At 57.9% G+C, this 16,718-nt stretch overlaps 1 protein-coding gene across 4 annotated transcripts in view; it reads right to left on the bottom strand.

Moving 5' to 3' along the window:
- MEGF6 (multiple EGF like domains 6) overlaps positions 1–16,718 on the bottom strand; it is a 110,083-nt gene continuing 93,365 nt past the window's right edge. For all 4 annotated transcript variants that reach the window (XM_054222108.1, XM_054222111.1, XM_054222110.1 and 1 more), the window contains 21 exons: positions 16,310–16,435; positions 15,206–15,337; positions 14,632–14,760; positions 14,108–14,239; positions 13,610–13,738; positions 12,890–13,018; positions 12,205–12,333; positions 11,262–11,390; positions 10,991–11,119; positions 8,890–9,018; positions 8,429–8,557; positions 7,670–7,801; positions 6,518–6,646; positions 5,766–5,894; positions 5,212–5,340; positions 4,890–5,018; positions 3,906–4,034; positions 3,685–3,813; positions 3,059–3,190; positions 2,530–2,577; positions 1–2,334 (listed from right to left, as the gene is read on the bottom strand). In XM_054222108.1, the coding sequence (XP_054078083.1) occupies positions 2,267–2,334; positions 2,530–2,577; positions 3,059–3,190; positions 3,685–3,813; positions 3,906–4,034; positions 4,890–5,018; positions 5,212–5,340; positions 5,766–5,894; positions 6,518–6,646; positions 7,670–7,801; positions 8,429–8,557; positions 8,890–9,018; positions 10,991–11,119; positions 11,262–11,390; positions 12,205–12,333; positions 12,890–13,018; positions 13,610–13,738; positions 14,108–14,239; positions 14,632–14,760; positions 15,206–15,337; positions 16,310–16,435 (2,576 nt within the window). In that variant the 3' untranslated portion in view covers positions 1–2,266. The remainder of the gene's footprint in view (positions 2,335–2,529; positions 2,578–3,058; positions 3,191–3,684; positions 3,814–3,905; positions 4,035–4,889; positions 5,019–5,211; positions 5,341–5,765; positions 5,895–6,517; positions 6,647–7,669; positions 7,802–8,428; positions 8,558–8,889; positions 9,019–10,990; positions 11,120–11,261; positions 11,391–12,204; positions 12,334–12,889; positions 13,019–13,609; positions 13,739–14,107; positions 14,240–14,631; positions 14,761–15,205; positions 15,338–16,309; positions 16,436–16,718) is intronic.

The following is a 16,718-nucleotide window of genomic DNA, read 5'->3' as shown; positions in this document are numbered from 1 at the left end:
TTCTGTTTATTTCTCTTAACTGTGGAAGAATTAAAATTTTTCTTCTGTGCTAAATCAGAGGAGATGGGATCCGCAAAGAGAGACACTCGCTGCATGAAAACGGGAAGCAAACAGACTGTATTAAGAAATACGAACAGGAAAAAAGAAAGTTATATAAAAAAAATATAGGTAGAGAGTTGCCGCGCTCCCATGCTCAGACGCAGGGTTTACTCCAAGCGGGGGCCAGGAGCTGCAGCTCAGGGATTCACGCTGTAACGGGACAGGACCGATGTATCCCCATGTTTAAGGCTGGGCTAGTTTTCCGCGTGCTCCTGGAGCAGGGATGTTGGTGCCGAGGGCTTCCCTGCACCTCAGTCCTGGGCGGCAGGGGCTGCCGGGGGGACATGTGGCACAGTGGCATCGCTTGTCAGACCGGTGGCATCACTTGTGGCACGGTGGCATCCCTTGCTGGCCTCCCCGGTCCTGCTGGCCGTGCTCGGCGAAGGGCGCGCGGGGAAGGGGCCGCTCGCTCGCTGGCGGAGGCTGCGTTTGCTTTTCCAACCGGCCGAGGAAATAAATAGAAACCCGCGTCTGACGCAGCGGCCGCTTCAAGGCAAAAGTAACAGACCGTGTGATTGTCTGGAGAGTCGGCAGCAAGGCTAGCAGGACTGATCGGGGTCACTTGGCACGTGGACAAAATCTTCCTACTCCCTGGTTATCAATCATACAACATACAACCTTAATTACACCATTTTGGTCCTTCACTACATACTTATATTAACATTATTTCTTCACAATAGTGATATCTAATGCAAAAAATACTGTTAAGGAAGAAATAAAATAGGAAAAGAATTAGCAAAAAATTACAAGTTATATACAGATTAAAATAAATTCCATCAGGAAAAAAAAAACACAATTCTTTTATTATTTTCAGTTGGCCCCCGTGGGAATAATTTAAAGGCCAAGCGCCTGGGCAGGGCTGTGCTGCAGCAGCAGCGGAGGCAGATGTGCCGGGACGGGAACGGCCCGGCCCCGTCGCAGAGCCGGCTTTCTTTTGACATTCTGGGCTCTCGGGCTCTCCTCACCCCGGAGCCTTGTGCAAATACACGGAGCAGTTCGGGTTACACCGACCGGTGGGCTCGGAGCCTTGGGCACTTTCACAGGGCCTTGCCGAAAACCAAAAAGGAAGGGTAAACGTTCTTGGGAAACACACCGGTGCTGCTCAATCTACCTGGAGTCCCTTCTGCGCCAAAGCTACCCCAGACGCTTCCCCCCGGCGACAGGGGATGCTCCCGGCTATCCCAAACCAGCCTCCTGGCTGCAGGGAGGGAGTTACAAAGGTCTTGTTCCTGACACAACCTCCGGCCCGGCACAGACGCCTCCGGCTGTTCTCTCCACGCCGGGAAGACACACTGACACGGGGATTTGCTGTACTGGACCACGCGAGAGCTCTGTGTCTATCCGCACAGTATCTCTGATTATTACACCTAATTTAGGCTTCCTTTTTGGTGGAGCAAAGTGGGCTGACGTACTCCTGGGATGAAAACCAGGCTCCTGCTGCCCTGCAGAGCCCGTCGCGAGCAGCCGGCACTGCCAGTGTGGAAGGCACTGCCTGTCGCCGGGAATGCTAACTGGGAGCTCTTGTGCTGATGGAGAGGGTCGGGCTGCGGGCACCGGCTCTGCAGGGTCGCTGGGGTCAGCGCTAGAGCTCTCCCCCACCCACGGCAAATGGTAATTTACAGTAAAAGAACACTGCAAATTCGAATTAAAAAAAAAAAAAAAAATCATTCAAGTGAGGCGGTACTTCTGTGGAAGGCAGGATCTCAGGAGGGCGGGCACGTTCAGCCATCCGTTCTGCCCCCACTGTTGTACAGCTTCCCATAAATACTGGTGCATAAATACCTATTTTGGCCCATACTTTCAGCCCCCTCCCCAAGCCCAGCACCCAAAGGATGAAGGCCAGCAATTCGCCACGAGCGATCAAAGTCCGCTGACCAGGAGCGATCGCTTCTGAACCGTTCCTTCTGGTCTCTGGCTGAGGGCACGCCCGGGTGCCGGGGTGCTTGCCCTTGCCACGTGCCCGGGGGCCAGCCCGTGCCGCCCCGGCGAGCCGGTTACCCTCGGCGCTTCAGCCTCGCTCAGACAACCCCAAAAGCAGCAGCTTAGTCCATCTGGCAACCATAACCACTCGCGTGGCTTGTAAACAAGTTCATTAAATACGTCGTCGTCTTCCTCTTCAGGCGGCTGCTTGGGGACACCGAGGGAGCGCTCCCGGCAGATGCAGGACTTAGTGCTCCACCGGCCGGAGCCCCCCCTGTGGCGGGGGTGAGCCGGTGGGCGGCGGGGGCTGCAGGGCTGGAAGAGAAGCCAGGACAGGTCAGGGGATGCTACAGGGCTGAGCGCCGGCACTGCTGCTCTGCTGGGGGCAGCCCCCACGCCCCGCTCCCCCCCTGCCCAGGGAAGGGGGGAGCTGGCCCCGCTCCGCGCCCGCGGATGGGCTTCACCTTTTTAGGTGACAACAGGCCACTGGTGGGGGGGTCTCTTACTGACCTGGGAGCAAGGAGGGTTGCTCGGCCGAGGGCAGACGAGGAGTACCACCTGCAAAGCAAGTCCGAGCATCCTGACACCCATCCCCGTGACACCCACGGGGGAGCTGCTCTGAGCCAACAGGGGCCATGATGGTTTGGGCAGAAATAAGGGTTTTTCCACCATGGCTGGTGCACAGGATCATTTTGTTCCAGTGTGCCCAGAAAAGAGTGGATTTTGTGTCCTGGCTTTACGCCAGGCACATTTGGGGTTAGGCTACTCAACAGCTTTATTTTCACAGCACTCTCAGCGTCCAGCCTGTGTCTTCCCTCGTGGCTGGGGTGACGGTGAACAAATCATCTCAAATGAGGGCCTTGGGAAGAGGCAGGTGCTACACCCTCTTACTGGTTTGAATTGACAGTACCACTACCAAACCCAAACCACCACGGCACGAGTGACAGCCCGGGCACGGGTACCACAGCATCCTTCCCGCAGCAGCTGCTTTTTTAGGCTCCCGTGGCCTCCAGTGGTACTCACTGCGCCTATACGTTACCTTCCCGACACGTCGGTCCCATGTACCCGTTCAGGCAGAGGCACTGGCCGTTCCGAGCGTTACAGTAGGAGCTGCTGGGGGCACACTGGCAGGCCAGGCTGCAGTCGGGGCCGTACTGGGTCGGCCGGCAGTCTGGAGAGGGGGCAGAGAGGGACTCCGCTGCAGGGCAGCCTGCTTCTGCCGTGAGCAGAAATGCCCGGCCATTCCCCGCTGCCCACCAGGCAGAGCTTGCGGTGGCGGCTGAGATAAAGCAGAGAGCTCTTTGCCTCGTCTCCCCCCAGCCTGCTCTCGATCTGCGGTGACACAGAGCATCAGAGCGTCCCAAGGTGGTCCTTCTGCATTTCAGCCTCAGCCTTTTGACGCTGGTGAACTAAATACAAGGGCACTGGAGGCTGGGGACTCAGATGTGACTACAAATAGAGGCTGGAGGCGTGACTGCCTCTGTTCAGAGACCCTCTTACTCTTTGAGGGGACACACAAATAAGAAAGCCCCATTCCATGAGCATTCAGCCCCAACAAGAGGGGTTTCACATCCATTTTAGGACAGGGCTTCTAGCCCACTGGGCTTCTAATGCCCCTCTTGCACGGTCCCCTTTCCCACCTTCCCAAGCTGCGGCTCCACTCACCCAACCCGCACTTGAGGCCAGTTTTCCCCGGCGGACACAGGCAGCGTCCCGTGGCCGGGTCGCAGGGCGCATCGCCGAGGCAGTCGCAGAGCTGCTGGCATCCCTCGCCGTACGTTCCCTCCTTGCAGCCTGTTTTGAGAGGGGAGACAGGGCACAGGCGCTACGACGCCGTGCCTTGGGATCCCACCGATGCCTGGGGAAGGCGGGGGAGGCCGTGGTACCTGTCTGGCAGCGCTCGCCGCCGAGCCCAGCGGGACACTGGCAGCGGCCGGTGGCTGGGTCACAGCCTGCTCCGTGCTCACAGTCGCAGCGCTCCCGGCAGCCAGCTCCATGGAAGCCCGGGGGACAACCTGCGATGGGGCCGGGGGGAGAGCTCGGTAAAGCACGGGTGGGTTGGACTCAGGATCAGCTGCAGCAAAGCCTCCGCCAGCCCAGCAGAGAGAAGCAGCGAGCCTCGCTGAGCACAGCCCCACGCCTCACGCTGCAGGCAGAGGGGTCTCCATGCAGGCGGCATGTAGAGAACGGACACAGCGCTCCTTTTTTCAGGATTAACTGCATCCCTAGTGGGATGGGGAAGCGGGACATGTTAGGACACGCAGCCTACCGCTTCAGACAAGAGATGGGACATGAGGGAGAGGGGACACGGGGGAGATGGGACAAATAGGACGGGATGAAGGATGCACTTACGCAGGCGAAGGGAAGGAGGCACACGAACAGCCGGGCACACACAGGGCCCATGGCCCACAAACGCCTCAGAACACAACAAGCGCTGGCAGATGTCCTTGCCCAGGGCGGGGGGGTTGGAACAGGATGATCTTTAAGGTCCCTTCCAACCCAAACCATTCTCTGTTTCTAGGGTTCTACGAATGCACACAGCTGCCCGCTGCCAGCCCCGGCTGTGGAGCGTTTCAGCTCCGAAGGTCCCCGGCGGTGCCGTGTGTGCCCAGCTGCCTCGGAGCGGCACCTCTGTGTCCAGCGCTCCCACCCAGGGAATAGGAATTACCTCCTCAGCCACTACTTCTGCTTCCCGGGCAGGGCTGGCGGTGAACACCAGTACAAAAGGAAGAGCCCGCAGGAGCGCACAGCCACGTGCGCGACACCAGCGGGTCACACCTCCGTCCTACCGTCCTGCTCGCCGGATGAGCTTTAGAAAACATTCCCCCCACCCTCACAAAGCCGAAGGTGCCTCCGCTGCCACGACTCACTGTGTTCGCAGAGGGGCCCGTAGTGGCCGGCGGGGCAGCGGCAGGCTCCCGTCCCCGGGTCGCAGGTGGCATTGTGCAGGCAGGCGCAGCGCAGCTGGCAGTTGGCACCGTACCTTCCCGGCGGGCATTCTGCAGGGAAGAAGCGGCGACAGAGCTGCTCAGCGGCCGGAGAGCCGGCCTGGCCCTGCTCCTGCGCTTCAGAGGGCAGAGAAGGCAGAACAGACACAGGTGGGGATAACAAACTGGACCCAGTATGAAACAGACTGAGCGAGCTCCACAGTTCCTGGGCCGGTGCAGGGCAACGCATCCAAGTGGGGTTTACCTAATTCACAGGATTTCCCCGTCCACCCGAGCGCACACGAGCAGGAGCCGTCGGCAGCATCGCACAGCCCCCCGTTGAGGCAGGAGCAGGTCTGCTGGCAGCCCACCCCGTACCGGTGCTCCTCACAGCCTGCGGGACAGGACCAGAGGAAATGGTCTGAGGTTGCGGCAGGGGAGGTTCAGATTAGATATTAGGAGGAATTAATTACTTTACTAAAAGAGTGGTCAGGCACTGGAACAGCCTGCCCAGGGAGGTGGTGGAGTCACCATCCCTAGAGGTGTTTAAGAAATGTCTAGATGTGGCACTTCAGGGCATGCTCTAGTGGCAGAGACTGTAGGTTGTTTGGTTGGACTCGATGATCTCAAAGGTCCTTTCCAACCATGAAGATTCTATGACGAGAGGCAGTGGCCGTGGGCACGGGGACCACGGCACGGCTCTGGCAGGAGCCCAGAGGTCTCCAGGCAAGGAAATCAGTTCCCACTCAGGACCTTTTTCCATCCGACTGCCTGAAACGCCTGCTTGTCCCGACGCATGACCCTGCAGCTGCTGTTTACCTTGCTCACAGGTGGGACCAGCTCTTCCCGGTGGGCAAATGCAGTCTCCGGTGATGGGGTGGCAGGTCGCGCCGTCCCCGCAGGAGCACAGCCGTGCACAGTCCTGGCCATAGCGACCAGCAGGGCATCCTGGAGGGATGGAGGGAGACCCTGGTCACGCCAAAGCACAGCTGGTTTGAGGGCTAGCGAGGAAGGACTTTGCAAGGGCACAAGAGCAGAGCAATGGGGCAGCAGGAGGAGTCCACAGCCCCATCGCTCGTGCGCAGTGTGGCTGGCGGACTGGGGAAAGAGCTTTTAGGATTTAGGAGCAGGGCGTTTTTTGCAGAGAGAGAGCAATACAGTGATGGCGTGATGCAAAGGCTGGTGTGTCAGGCCTTTCCCGGTGGAGAAACCATTTGTGTGATTCTCAAATGATTTTGAGAATCACACAAATTCTCTAAATAAAACAAACGGAGCAAGAAAATGTTTCCATGGTTCAGACAGACAGCAAAGGAGATCAGTGCGACTCCATGCCCACAGTAAGGCCGGTACTATGCACGGGGAGGGCATTGCTGAGAGCGCAGGCTGCACGGTCAGACAAGGAGCTCTTTTCCTGCCGACAGCCCCGTGCAGGAGTCGGTCACTGTAACGTGTCTCATCTCCCGCAGGGCCAGCACCCGGCTGTGTGCAGGATCCGCACTACCACCGTTCACCTCCTGCCGAGGAGAGCCCTGCGAGCTCCTGTCCCCCGGCCGGGTGGCCCGGGCACTCACCCACGCTGCAGTCCGCGCCGATGTAGCCAGCCAGGCAGTGGCACGTCCCTGTGGCAATGTCACACTGGCCCCCGTTCTTGCACTTGCAGGGCCTCTCGCAGTTGTGGCCATACCACCCAGGGGAGCACTCTGCGGGGAAAACAGAGACAATGGCCTCAGTGCCCAAAAAGATGAGAACAAGGTCCAAACTCTCTGGAAAAAACCACCAGATGGATTCAGATAGCCATTTCATCAGAGAGGAAGCCGACAGCTCTGCTGGGGGTGGGCTTGTGCCAGGCTGGCACAGTCGAGGGGCTACTGGTCCGCTTGGTAGCATAGAGCTGCTCCAAAGCACGCATGAGTCAACCAGCTACAAGAACACACCAAGGGTGTGCAACTCACACCCCCCATCCCTTCCACGAGCGGGTTCTGCGGGATGTGACCCGTCCATCACAGACAGCACGAGCTCCTGCGAGCCATGCTCCGGTGCCTCTGCCCCGACGGCGCATGCCAACATGCAGGAACGCGAGAGCTGCTCTGAGGGGCCGCCTGGTCAGCGGGAGCCAAAGAAAAGCCCAGAAAACACTTATAAATAATCTCAAGGCAAACTAGCAACAATGCCAAGGAGCTTCGGACTGTTCAGAACCTCTCTGCTGAAAATATAGCTGCGAAATATCCCAAAATGCAAAAGTAAAATGGCCAGAAAATGGCTGAAAAATGGCCAAAAATGGGCCTGAGTGCAGATGAGAATGACGTTTTGTTTCCATGAACTCCTACTTGCGAACGAGTCATTGAGAGACGCCGCAGAGATCAGAGCCTCCCTGTGCAGGGCCAGGCTTGGGCCAGGGAGCAAGAAAGCACTTGCCTGGACAGACTCAGCCGCGGGGCTGTAGGAGCTGGGCAATGGTCAAGAGCAGAACCAAAAAAGACCTTGGCCAAGCCGATGAGGACAAAGGCGACCACGGCAAAGACAGCCCGCCTTTGAAGGTGCTCCAGCAAGCTGGCTGCTCCCTGCGCTGAGGCTTCTCCGGCAGTCAGCCCACCACCATCCCCTGCGCTGGGGAGCCATGGCTCTGCACTGGCACCGCCAGCGTTCCCGGCACTGTGCCTTCAGCGCGGCCTTGGTCCGTGCAAAGGTCTGTGAAGCAGAAGAGGAGCCGAGAGCAGACTCACCCAGCTGGCAGGCGGGCCCGTGGAAGCCGGGGGCACAGACGCAGGCCCCGGTGACGGGGTGGCACTCCTGGGTGGCTCCGGCACACTGGCAGATCTGCCCGCAGCCCTCCCCGAAGGTCCCTGGCAGGCAGGCTGTCGGGAGAGAGGGCACCAAGGAGGCTCAGATTCACTTAGCGGGAGCGATCCCACCCCCCTGCGCAAGACCTTTTTTTTCCCCTTCCTATTTTAAGCCAGGATTTAGGAAGCCTTTTATGACAGTGAAAGTTCTCTGCCACCCAACGAGCAAAGGCACCCGCATGCAAACAGTTCCTCGACTCCACTTAAGACTTGGATTGAAAAGAAAACTGTACTTAAAGGCATCAGATGCCTTTGGCGATGCCAGCCCTACCTACCCTCATATCCCCGCCAGCTTCCATCCCCACAGACACGGCAAATACACCCCTGTCCCCCGGGGAAGGAATGCACTCACATGCCTCGGTCTCTTCCAGACTTGCTCATACCCACAGGAGCTCATTTTAATACTGATTTATTGCCAGTCCTCTGGATAAATACGTAGCTCTGATTTCCCACTTGGCTCCCTGTGCTTTGCTAACATTCTGTGGGCGAGCACCCAGCTGCCAGAATGTACGTGAGCTGCTCCTTGGCACAGCTCGCTGGCGGGGCTTTTTTTTTTTTAAACTTTATGTAGAAATTGCTTGACCCATCATGTTCCCAGAGCCCGTCAGCAGAACCGCAAGAGGATCACTCCCTTCTTCGTACGTTTCTCACATCCAGAGCCTGTAAAGCCCGGCGGGCAGCCGCAGCGGCCGGTGATGTGATCGCAAGGCACTCCCTGGGGACAGGCGCAGCGGCTGGCACAGCTCTTCCCGAAGGAACCCGGCAGGCAGGCTGCGGGACAACAAGCGGGGAGACAGATGTAAGGCCCCCGACTGGCTTTCCAGTTTGCGTTAAAGCATCAGAGCCCCAGGGCCAGCTCCTGCCCTCAGCGCCCGGCTCCCGCAGCGGGTGCCGAGCCGGCCAGGCAACACTTTTTGGAGCAGCCCAAAAGCCTCTTTCAGGGCAGACTGTCAGCTCCCCAGGACGTTTTGCCACAACTTGTTAAAAATGAAGTTTCTCTCCTCCCTAGGCTCTGCAAGGAGCCAGGGGTGCACCCAGCGGCACCTGGAGGCTGTGCTGCCGGAGGGACGGAGGGACGGAGGGATGGAGCGATGCTGGCTCACCTTTCTCGCAGCGCCGGCCCCTCCAGCCACGGGGGCAATCGCAAACGCCAGTAACGTGATGGCACGAGACGTTGTCCCCACAGTCGCAGTGCTCTTCGCAGCGTGCCCCGAACAGCCCCTCCGGACAAGCTTCAGCGATGCAAACATGGGAGAGATGACAAGTTATACCAAAAAAGGTGACACGGGTCTTTGTCACCGCAGTTTCTGTAGGCACACGCTTCACTTTATTTGTGTCCCTTTCATTCCTGCCAAGCCAGAGAGGTGCTGTGACAAGACCGGTGACATCTGCCAGCCGGGGATGGCAGCTCCTCTCTGCCCCACGGCACGTATGGCGTGGGGAATCGCAGTGTGACACGGAGCTGCACGGCACGCAGGAGCACGAGTGGCTCAGCAGCATCCCCGGTCAGGTCTGCCCAGGGTACCCGAGCGTGAAATGTCACCTAATTCAGTGTGAAAGTCTTTTCTAACCACGCCACATGTTTTCGGAAGTGATATTCCTGGCGCTGTTTAATGAGAGCTGGGTGCCAGCACCCTGTATTTTAATCACGGCAGCAAGCGTTTAGTTTTGCTGCTGCTTCTGCTGTCACAGAGGCACCTGGTTTCTAAAGCAGCTGCAAGACAAACTGTGCGCAGTCCCACAACTCTGCAGAAGTTAGCACTGAGCTGTAAAGGCAATGAACCTAACTTTCACTTCTGCTTCATGAATGAATGCAAAAAAACCCCAGTAAGTCCCTGTACAACTGTCCAAACAGGTTGCTTGGCCACGCAAGGGCCAGGTTTGTCCACGCAGCTGTGGTGAGAGCGGGGCTGCTCTGCACACAGCCAGGTATTGGCACATACACGCAGCTTCAAATACAGCTCGGTGGGAAGCCAAGGAGAAGATTCTAGCTCTTTTTATTTTTTTTAAAAATAAATAATATAGTTTGTGCATTTGCAGGTGTGTTTTTAAATACTTTATATTGAAATAAATTATAAAAGCGAACCTGTGGGTGAGCTCAGTGCAGGCAACTGTGGGCAGGGTGAGGTATGATGGCCAGAGCCACGAGGGCACCCGGAAGCCAAACCCCCCAAACGCCCACCCTTTGAAATCTCCACCCCGGCAGCTTAACGCTGCCTCGTGACGGGGACCGTGCTGCGGGGGGGGTTCTAGGTGTGGGGGTTTGGAAGCGTGTGACATGATGCTGGGAGGGGACGAGGTGCCTGAGAAGGTGGCGGAACCCGGCTGCTCGCCCTGGGCCGGCGAGGCGAGCTGCAGGTCGGGCTCTGTGGCCGAGTCTCGGCTGCTTACAGCAAAGGGAGACGTTCCTGGGAGGAAACCTCCGAGCACTTCGATGTGGCTCATGGCAGAAAGAGCGGCAGTGGGCAGCTCCCCTGCGCCAGGCGTCAGCTGCCAAGTAAAGACTAGGCCATGCCTTTTACACCCTAATATAAGGAATACAATAAGGCGTCATGACCCCTGAAAGGGAAGAAGCTGGTGGATCTCTTCGTGGTGTTCTGATACCGGGTGAAGTCCCTGTTGCTGCTCTTAGCGGGGCCAACGGCCTTTTCAACACTTCCTCGTAGCAAAGGGATTGCCAGGGTTTGTGTTACATTTAAAGATAAGGCGCACACAGGAGCCTGCCGAACGACAGACGTCATTATTTGCTGGGGCTGAGGACTGAAGCCAGGCACTTCGGGTCAGTGTCATACAGGGAAGTGCAGGAGATGGAAAGGAGATGGTCTTTTGTTACTCTTAAAATAAGTGGGAGAGAGGAAGACCTTCACTTGGCATTTTGGTTTCACCGCGCAGGTAGCGTGGGGGGTGTGGGGGATTGCTGCCCTGCCTCGCATCCCTGCTTGGGGCCTGGGGAGCTCTGCCTTCGGGCACTGCCTCCCCCTCCCGCCGGCGCCGGCGCAGGGTGCTGTGCGGCCTCCGTGCGCACCAGGAAAGCAGAAAGCGCAGCAGCGGCCAAAACCCAGGGCACGCGCGAGAATCACGGCACCCGCGAGCTCTCCCTGTGGCGCTGAAATCCAAATTTTATGTCTTTGCTTAAAAATCCCCCGCCCCACCGTCCCCCGGGGCAGGCGGTACCCGCGGTCAGCATCCCCGCGCCCCACTTACGGCTCTCGCACTTCTGGCCGGTCCAGCCGGGCTGGCAGAGGCAGTGGCCCGTCCGGCGGTCGCAGAGCCCCCCGTGCCGGCACTCGCAGCGCTGCCGGCAGTCAGCCCCGTGCTGGCCCTGCGGACACTCTGGGAGGAGGCACATGGTGAAACGCCACCCTGACACCCACCTCCCCGACCCACCCCCAGCCTTCCGAAGAAAATGAGCCCAAAAGGGGACAAGTTGGTGCCAGAGCCCGTTTCTCAGGGCGGCCGGCGCACCGGTACTCACCCAGCTCGCAGGCCAGCCCCGTCCAGCCCTCGGGGCAAGCGCAGAGCCCTGTGGCAGGGTCACACGTGCCACCGTTTTGGCAGAGGCAGCGCTGGCGGCAGTTCCTCCCGTAGAAACCCGGCGGGCACGCTGCGGGAAAAGCAGGCCAAGCGTCCCCGTCAGAACACGGGTCCAAGGGCAAACACAACGTCTCTGGTCACCTGCCAGAGCGATAAGTGTACGGCCTGATATAAAATGAAGCTGTTATGGCGTGCAATGAGAGGCAGGGAGAGGAGCCAACGAGACCCTGAGGCTGCTCAGCTGCCCTCATGGGGACGTTTGGTATTTCAACCTGCTCAGGTAAGAGGTGGCGATGACACAGGGCACTGGGTGCATGATCCCTTTAGAGCCTTCTTAGCCCCGGTGGTGGCAAATACACAAAAGAAAAAAGATTGTGTGAGTTCAGCAGCCAGGAGAGATGCTCAGCTGGCGGCTGACGCCCTCGGTCCTGAGCTGCAGAACATCCTCCTCCCCTAGACCCAGACAGTGCCAGTGCTTGGCAGAGAAAAAAAACCCCAGCCATTTAACCACACGAATAATTGTTCTCATGTGCCCAGTTTCACTGAGCTGTGCCTAAAGACATCGCCAACTTGGTGTCTGAATGCTCAGTGCACTGCACGATCAAGCTGTTCCTCTGTGTGCTGCTACGGAACTGCAAACCAGTGCGATTCCTGGTGCTCTTGGGGAAGGCAACCTCTCGGCTTCCCTCTTTGTGAATGAATCGGGAAGTGAGGAAGGGCTGCACACAATCACAGCAATCTGGCTTTGCTCTCGTACTGTCTCAGCTTTTTGTAGTCGCTACTCCATTGAAAACTCCGACCCAGCCTGAGAAATGGCGCGTTTAAGGCAGGCTGGCAGAGGAAGCAGAGGGCCTGGGTTCGGAAGTGACCGTGAGGCGCGTTACCTTGCTGGCACGTGGGTCCCGTCCACCCGGCGGCGCAGAGACAGCGGCCACTGACATGGTGGCAGGTGGCGTTGTTGAAGCAGTTGCAGGTCTGGCTGCAGTCCTCGCCGTACCTGCTCTCCTGGCACGCTTCGTGGGAGCAGAAGCAGGCATGACTGTTAGGCAGCAGGTACGAATCGCATCAGCCAGACTCCTACTAACCATCCCAAACGCACTTGTCTGGGAGAGGAACCAACACTGCTGTGTGGCTGCTTTGGACGGCTGTGTAAGTTGGGTTTTATGGTGCTATGGGGAAATAACAGCTGTGTTCTACAGGCGGCGGGCATCCAAACACGGACACTGTTGTTATCGCCACTCTTACATCATTTTATATATTTGGAAACTGTTTGCTGGATGCCCAAGGCCTCATTACATTCAACAACGTGCTCTAGCCAGAAGCCCCCAGTCCCTCTCCGAAACCAAATCCTTCTCTGCCACACAGAATTAACTTCCATGCAGAGAAACGGATGTGCGGAACAGACACCTAAACCTCTGGGCTCTACGACCGAGCAGCGCGAGAGACGGCGAGGGCTCCAGAGTGCCTTATGGAGGGCTGCTCCGACCTCGCCCTATCCCGTCCCATCCCGTCCCATCCCATCCCATCCCATCCCATCCCCTCCCCTCCCCAGGCTGCTGTGAAACCTACGCTGGCTGCAGCGGGGGCCGGTCCAGCCGGGGGGACAGTGGCACTGGCCTGTGACATGGTCACAGCGGGCGCCGTTCAGGCAGTCGCAGACTTCCCGGCACTCCAGTCCGTAAAATCCATCAGGACAGGCTGTGGAAAACAGAAGATAAATGCCCACAAAATGCCTATACAGAGAGCTGGAAATCTCCCAGCAGAGAGGAGATGCCTCTTGGTGGCCTTTTTTGCCAATATAATGCTGCACCAGTGTGACAGCCACATATTAATGGCTCTCTGCCTGGCAGGGCAGCAGAATATTGCATGCCTGTCCGTTGGGGACACTCAAGGTACAGGACAAAGCTGTGGTGCAGCAGAAGAGCAATGGCACCAGGTTTCTGTCCACGAAGCCACCACACAGGTTGGTGCAGGAGCCAGAACCTGCACCCAGGGACCCCCTGGAGAGGCTGCTCCGAGACCCTGCGTGGAAGGTGTATACGCACACAGCGACCAAGGCAGCTGGGCATTTACTCCCTGTTTGCACTTTGTTAGTCTTTTTTATTTCCTAGACCTTTTCCCTTCAGAGTTAAAACCAGAGACACAGCAGCTGGCGGACAAGCGGTTTTCCCCATCACCATCCCAAGGGATTCTCCTTGCTGTAGTGGGATAGCAAAGGAGTGCAGACCCTGCCGGCAAGGAGCCCGTGGGAGCCGCAGCGGGCGCTGGGTGCCCAGCACAGGTACTCACCGTGCTCACAGAAGGTTCCTCGCCAGCCCGGGCTGCAGGTACAGGCCCCGCTGACGTGGTCACAGGCAGCCCCGTTGTCACACTGACACTTGTGCCGGCAGCTCAACCCAAACCATCCCTCCGGGCACTCTGGCAAGCAGAAGCACAGCAGACTGAGGAGCCTGTCCTGTCCCGGCGTCCCCGGGAAGCTACGCTAAGGCTCTGCATGGAAACAACGGTATCTGGCTTTTTTATAATGACTAGTGGGCTCTACCCTCCTCCTTACAGATGTGTACCCATGTCACCCAACCACCCTCAGGACAGGACGGGACTGCCAGCATGGCAGGGCATGGCGACTGAACCAAGAAGCACTGCCAGAGAAATCTGCACCCCACCTCCCTTCGCTCCCTTTGCAGGGAGAAGGCTCCCGGCTGCCTGTCCGATGTCTTTCCCCTGGAAAACAAATCTGCACCCTCTGTCTCGGCTGAGGCGAGCGGGGCACCCGCGGGCAGCACTCACTCCTCTCGCAGCGGCTGCCGGCGTAGCCAGCCTCACAGGCGCATTGACCCGTCACCGCGCTGCAGCTCCCGTCGCCGTTGCTGCAGTTGCAGGTGTGAGCGCAGTCGGGGCCCCAGCGCCCGGCGTCGCAGGCTGAAACACAGCGGGGAACGGACCCTCAGAGGCTGCCCTTGCCCAGCCTCCCTGGCGCTGCCCTCTCCACGGGGCGTTATTCCCGTTGATTGCAACCGCTCCCTCGGGCAGAAGGACAAACATGGCTGCGGGTCCCAGAAAACCCAGTGGGACAGTGAGGGCGGCTGTGACATTAGCACGTATTTGATGGGAATTCATTCTGCAAGCGAGCCCACTACAGAAAGGCAAGCGGCTCCCGGCGGCGCTGGCAGGACAGAGCGGGGAAAGCCGAAGGATTCCAGACAGATTTTTCTGGCAGAGGCACAGCACGAAGATGACAATGAAGCAAATGACAGCGCAGCTCTGCACAGGTCAGTGACTTCTGGGAGCGATGACGGATAACACCGCAATACCTCTCTGACAGTTGTACCCCGTCCAGCCCGGTGCGCAGCTGCATGTCCCCGTCACAGGATGGCAATGTCCCTCGTTCCCACAGCTGCAGCTCAGCTGGCAGTCGGGGCCAAACCAGCCGGGCGGACACACTGCCAAAGCAGACACGTGCTCACTGCAGACACCGCCGTCACACTGCAGCAAGGGCTCCCCTCCCTCCCGGCAGACCCGAGGGGTGCCGCAGGGCGCTTCTGCGGAGCCACCATGGGCACCGACACCCCTCGGCCAAGCCTGGGTGCTCAGCGCTGGGCTGAACAGGCCGAGGGCCTTGGGGATTTACCTCCCTTTCTGCTGAGGGAAAAGCGACCGCTGGGAGGACAGGACTAGAGGGATGTCAAGGGAAGAACCCAGCCCAGAGTGTGAGGCACCGGCGGCGTGCACGGTGCTGAGCCCTGCTCTGACGAGCGCGGTGATGCCTGGGCGATAGCTGGATGCTCTGCTGACTACAGCAGGTACCCCAGGTCCAAGGAAATACCCCTCATCCCAGCCGGATCCCAGCCCTGCAGGCACAAGGGACCGAGGGCTGAGAGCACTCACCATCCTGGCAGCGGGGGCCGGTGTAGCCGGGGGGACACAGGCAGGCGCCTGTGGCGGGGTGGCAGCTGGCGTTGTTCGCACACTCAGGACAGATCTCCTGGCAGCCCAGTCCCCAGCGGCCGTCAGGGCAAGCTGGGGCAGAGAGAGAGAGGACACAGCGGCATCGGGATCACAGCCGAGGCGCGAGAGGGACAGCTCTACTTTCTGCTGCATGTCAATGGGTCCCTTTTCTCGTTCGTGTCCGTGCAAAACATGGACTTTTGTTTGGCAATACGTGGCTACTAGCAAGGACAACATTGCTTTGTTTGTTTTATAAACAGCGTGTGAGCCCTGGTAAGTGCTATTCTGGTCTCACTCCAGGACTTTCATGTCAATTTTGGATTCACATCTACGGGTGGGGAGCTGCAAGGGCTCCTTGCGAGGAAATGCTGCTGCTGGCAAAGGGTCTTCGCAGCTGCTGTCCCACTACTGGACAGCACGTCAGCACGCCCAGATCTGCCTCTAGTTGCAAAGGAGAAGCAAAAGGCTAAGAACTGATAAACTGGGGCAGGAATCCTTGTTTAACTGCTCCAGCGCCTGGAAAAAAGTCAGTTCAAAATGTATGGTAAGCACTGTGCACGTGTGGGTTTATTGCTCAGTCACACTATTAGGAGCAGGACATCTATATATATGACTAATATCTTCCAGCTGCTGCAATACTGTATAATCATGTGAAAGTTTTTAATTTAGGATTCTCTGGTTCACCAGCAGTTAAAGAGTAATATGGTGGAGGCAAGTAAAAATACACATCAGTAAAGAAAGACTCCTTTCCTATGTTACGGACTGCAACAAAATATCTCCATCTCTACAAATATCTCTACAAAAATATCTCCATCTTTTTTATTGCGTATGTTTACTTGTACTTCACTCAGCTTCACCACCAGGGCTGAGCTAGCTGAGGCTATTGTTTAAGACTTACCATCAAAAGCCGTTTTTTTTCCTAATTTTCCACGAAGTTGATCCTAATTTCCCTAGATGTTTTTAAAGCCAATTTTAGCAAAAGAAAAAGAAGAGCTGTACGCCTAACTCCCTACCTCGGTGCACTTGCTGCTGTTGCCTCCTCACCTTGGCCGCAGTCGTGTCCGGTCCGGCCGGGCGGGCAGAGGCACTGCCCCGAGGTCCGGTCGCAGGGCGCTCCCCCGCAGGGACAGGGCTGCCGACAGCCCGCCCCGAACGTCCCCTCCGGGCACTCTGCAGGGAAAACAGCGGGTGAAAACCGCCCCCTCCTCAGGTGCCTTTCCCAAGGGCGCGTTATCCACCCCCAGCCCCACACACCAAAGGAGCCGCCGGTTCCACGGGGAGAATCATAGATTAGAATCTTCATGGTTGGAAAGGACCTTTGAGATCATCCAACCAAACAACCTACAATCTCTGTCACTAGAGCGTGCCCTGAAGTGCCACATCTAGACGTTTCTTAAACACCTCTAGGGATGGTGACTCAACCCCCTCCCTGGGCAGCTGTTCCAGTGCCTGA

Source organism: Rissa tridactyla, chromosome 16 (genome assembly GCF_028500815.1).
Source record: "Rissa tridactyla isolate bRisTri1 chromosome 16, bRisTri1.patW.cur.20221130, whole genome shotgun sequence".
Lineage (NCBI taxonomy): Eukaryota > Metazoa > Chordata > Aves > Charadriiformes > Laridae > Rissa > Rissa tridactyla.
Note: the sequence above shows the minus strand (reverse complement) of the source record. Positions and strands in the feature narration are given on the sequence as shown.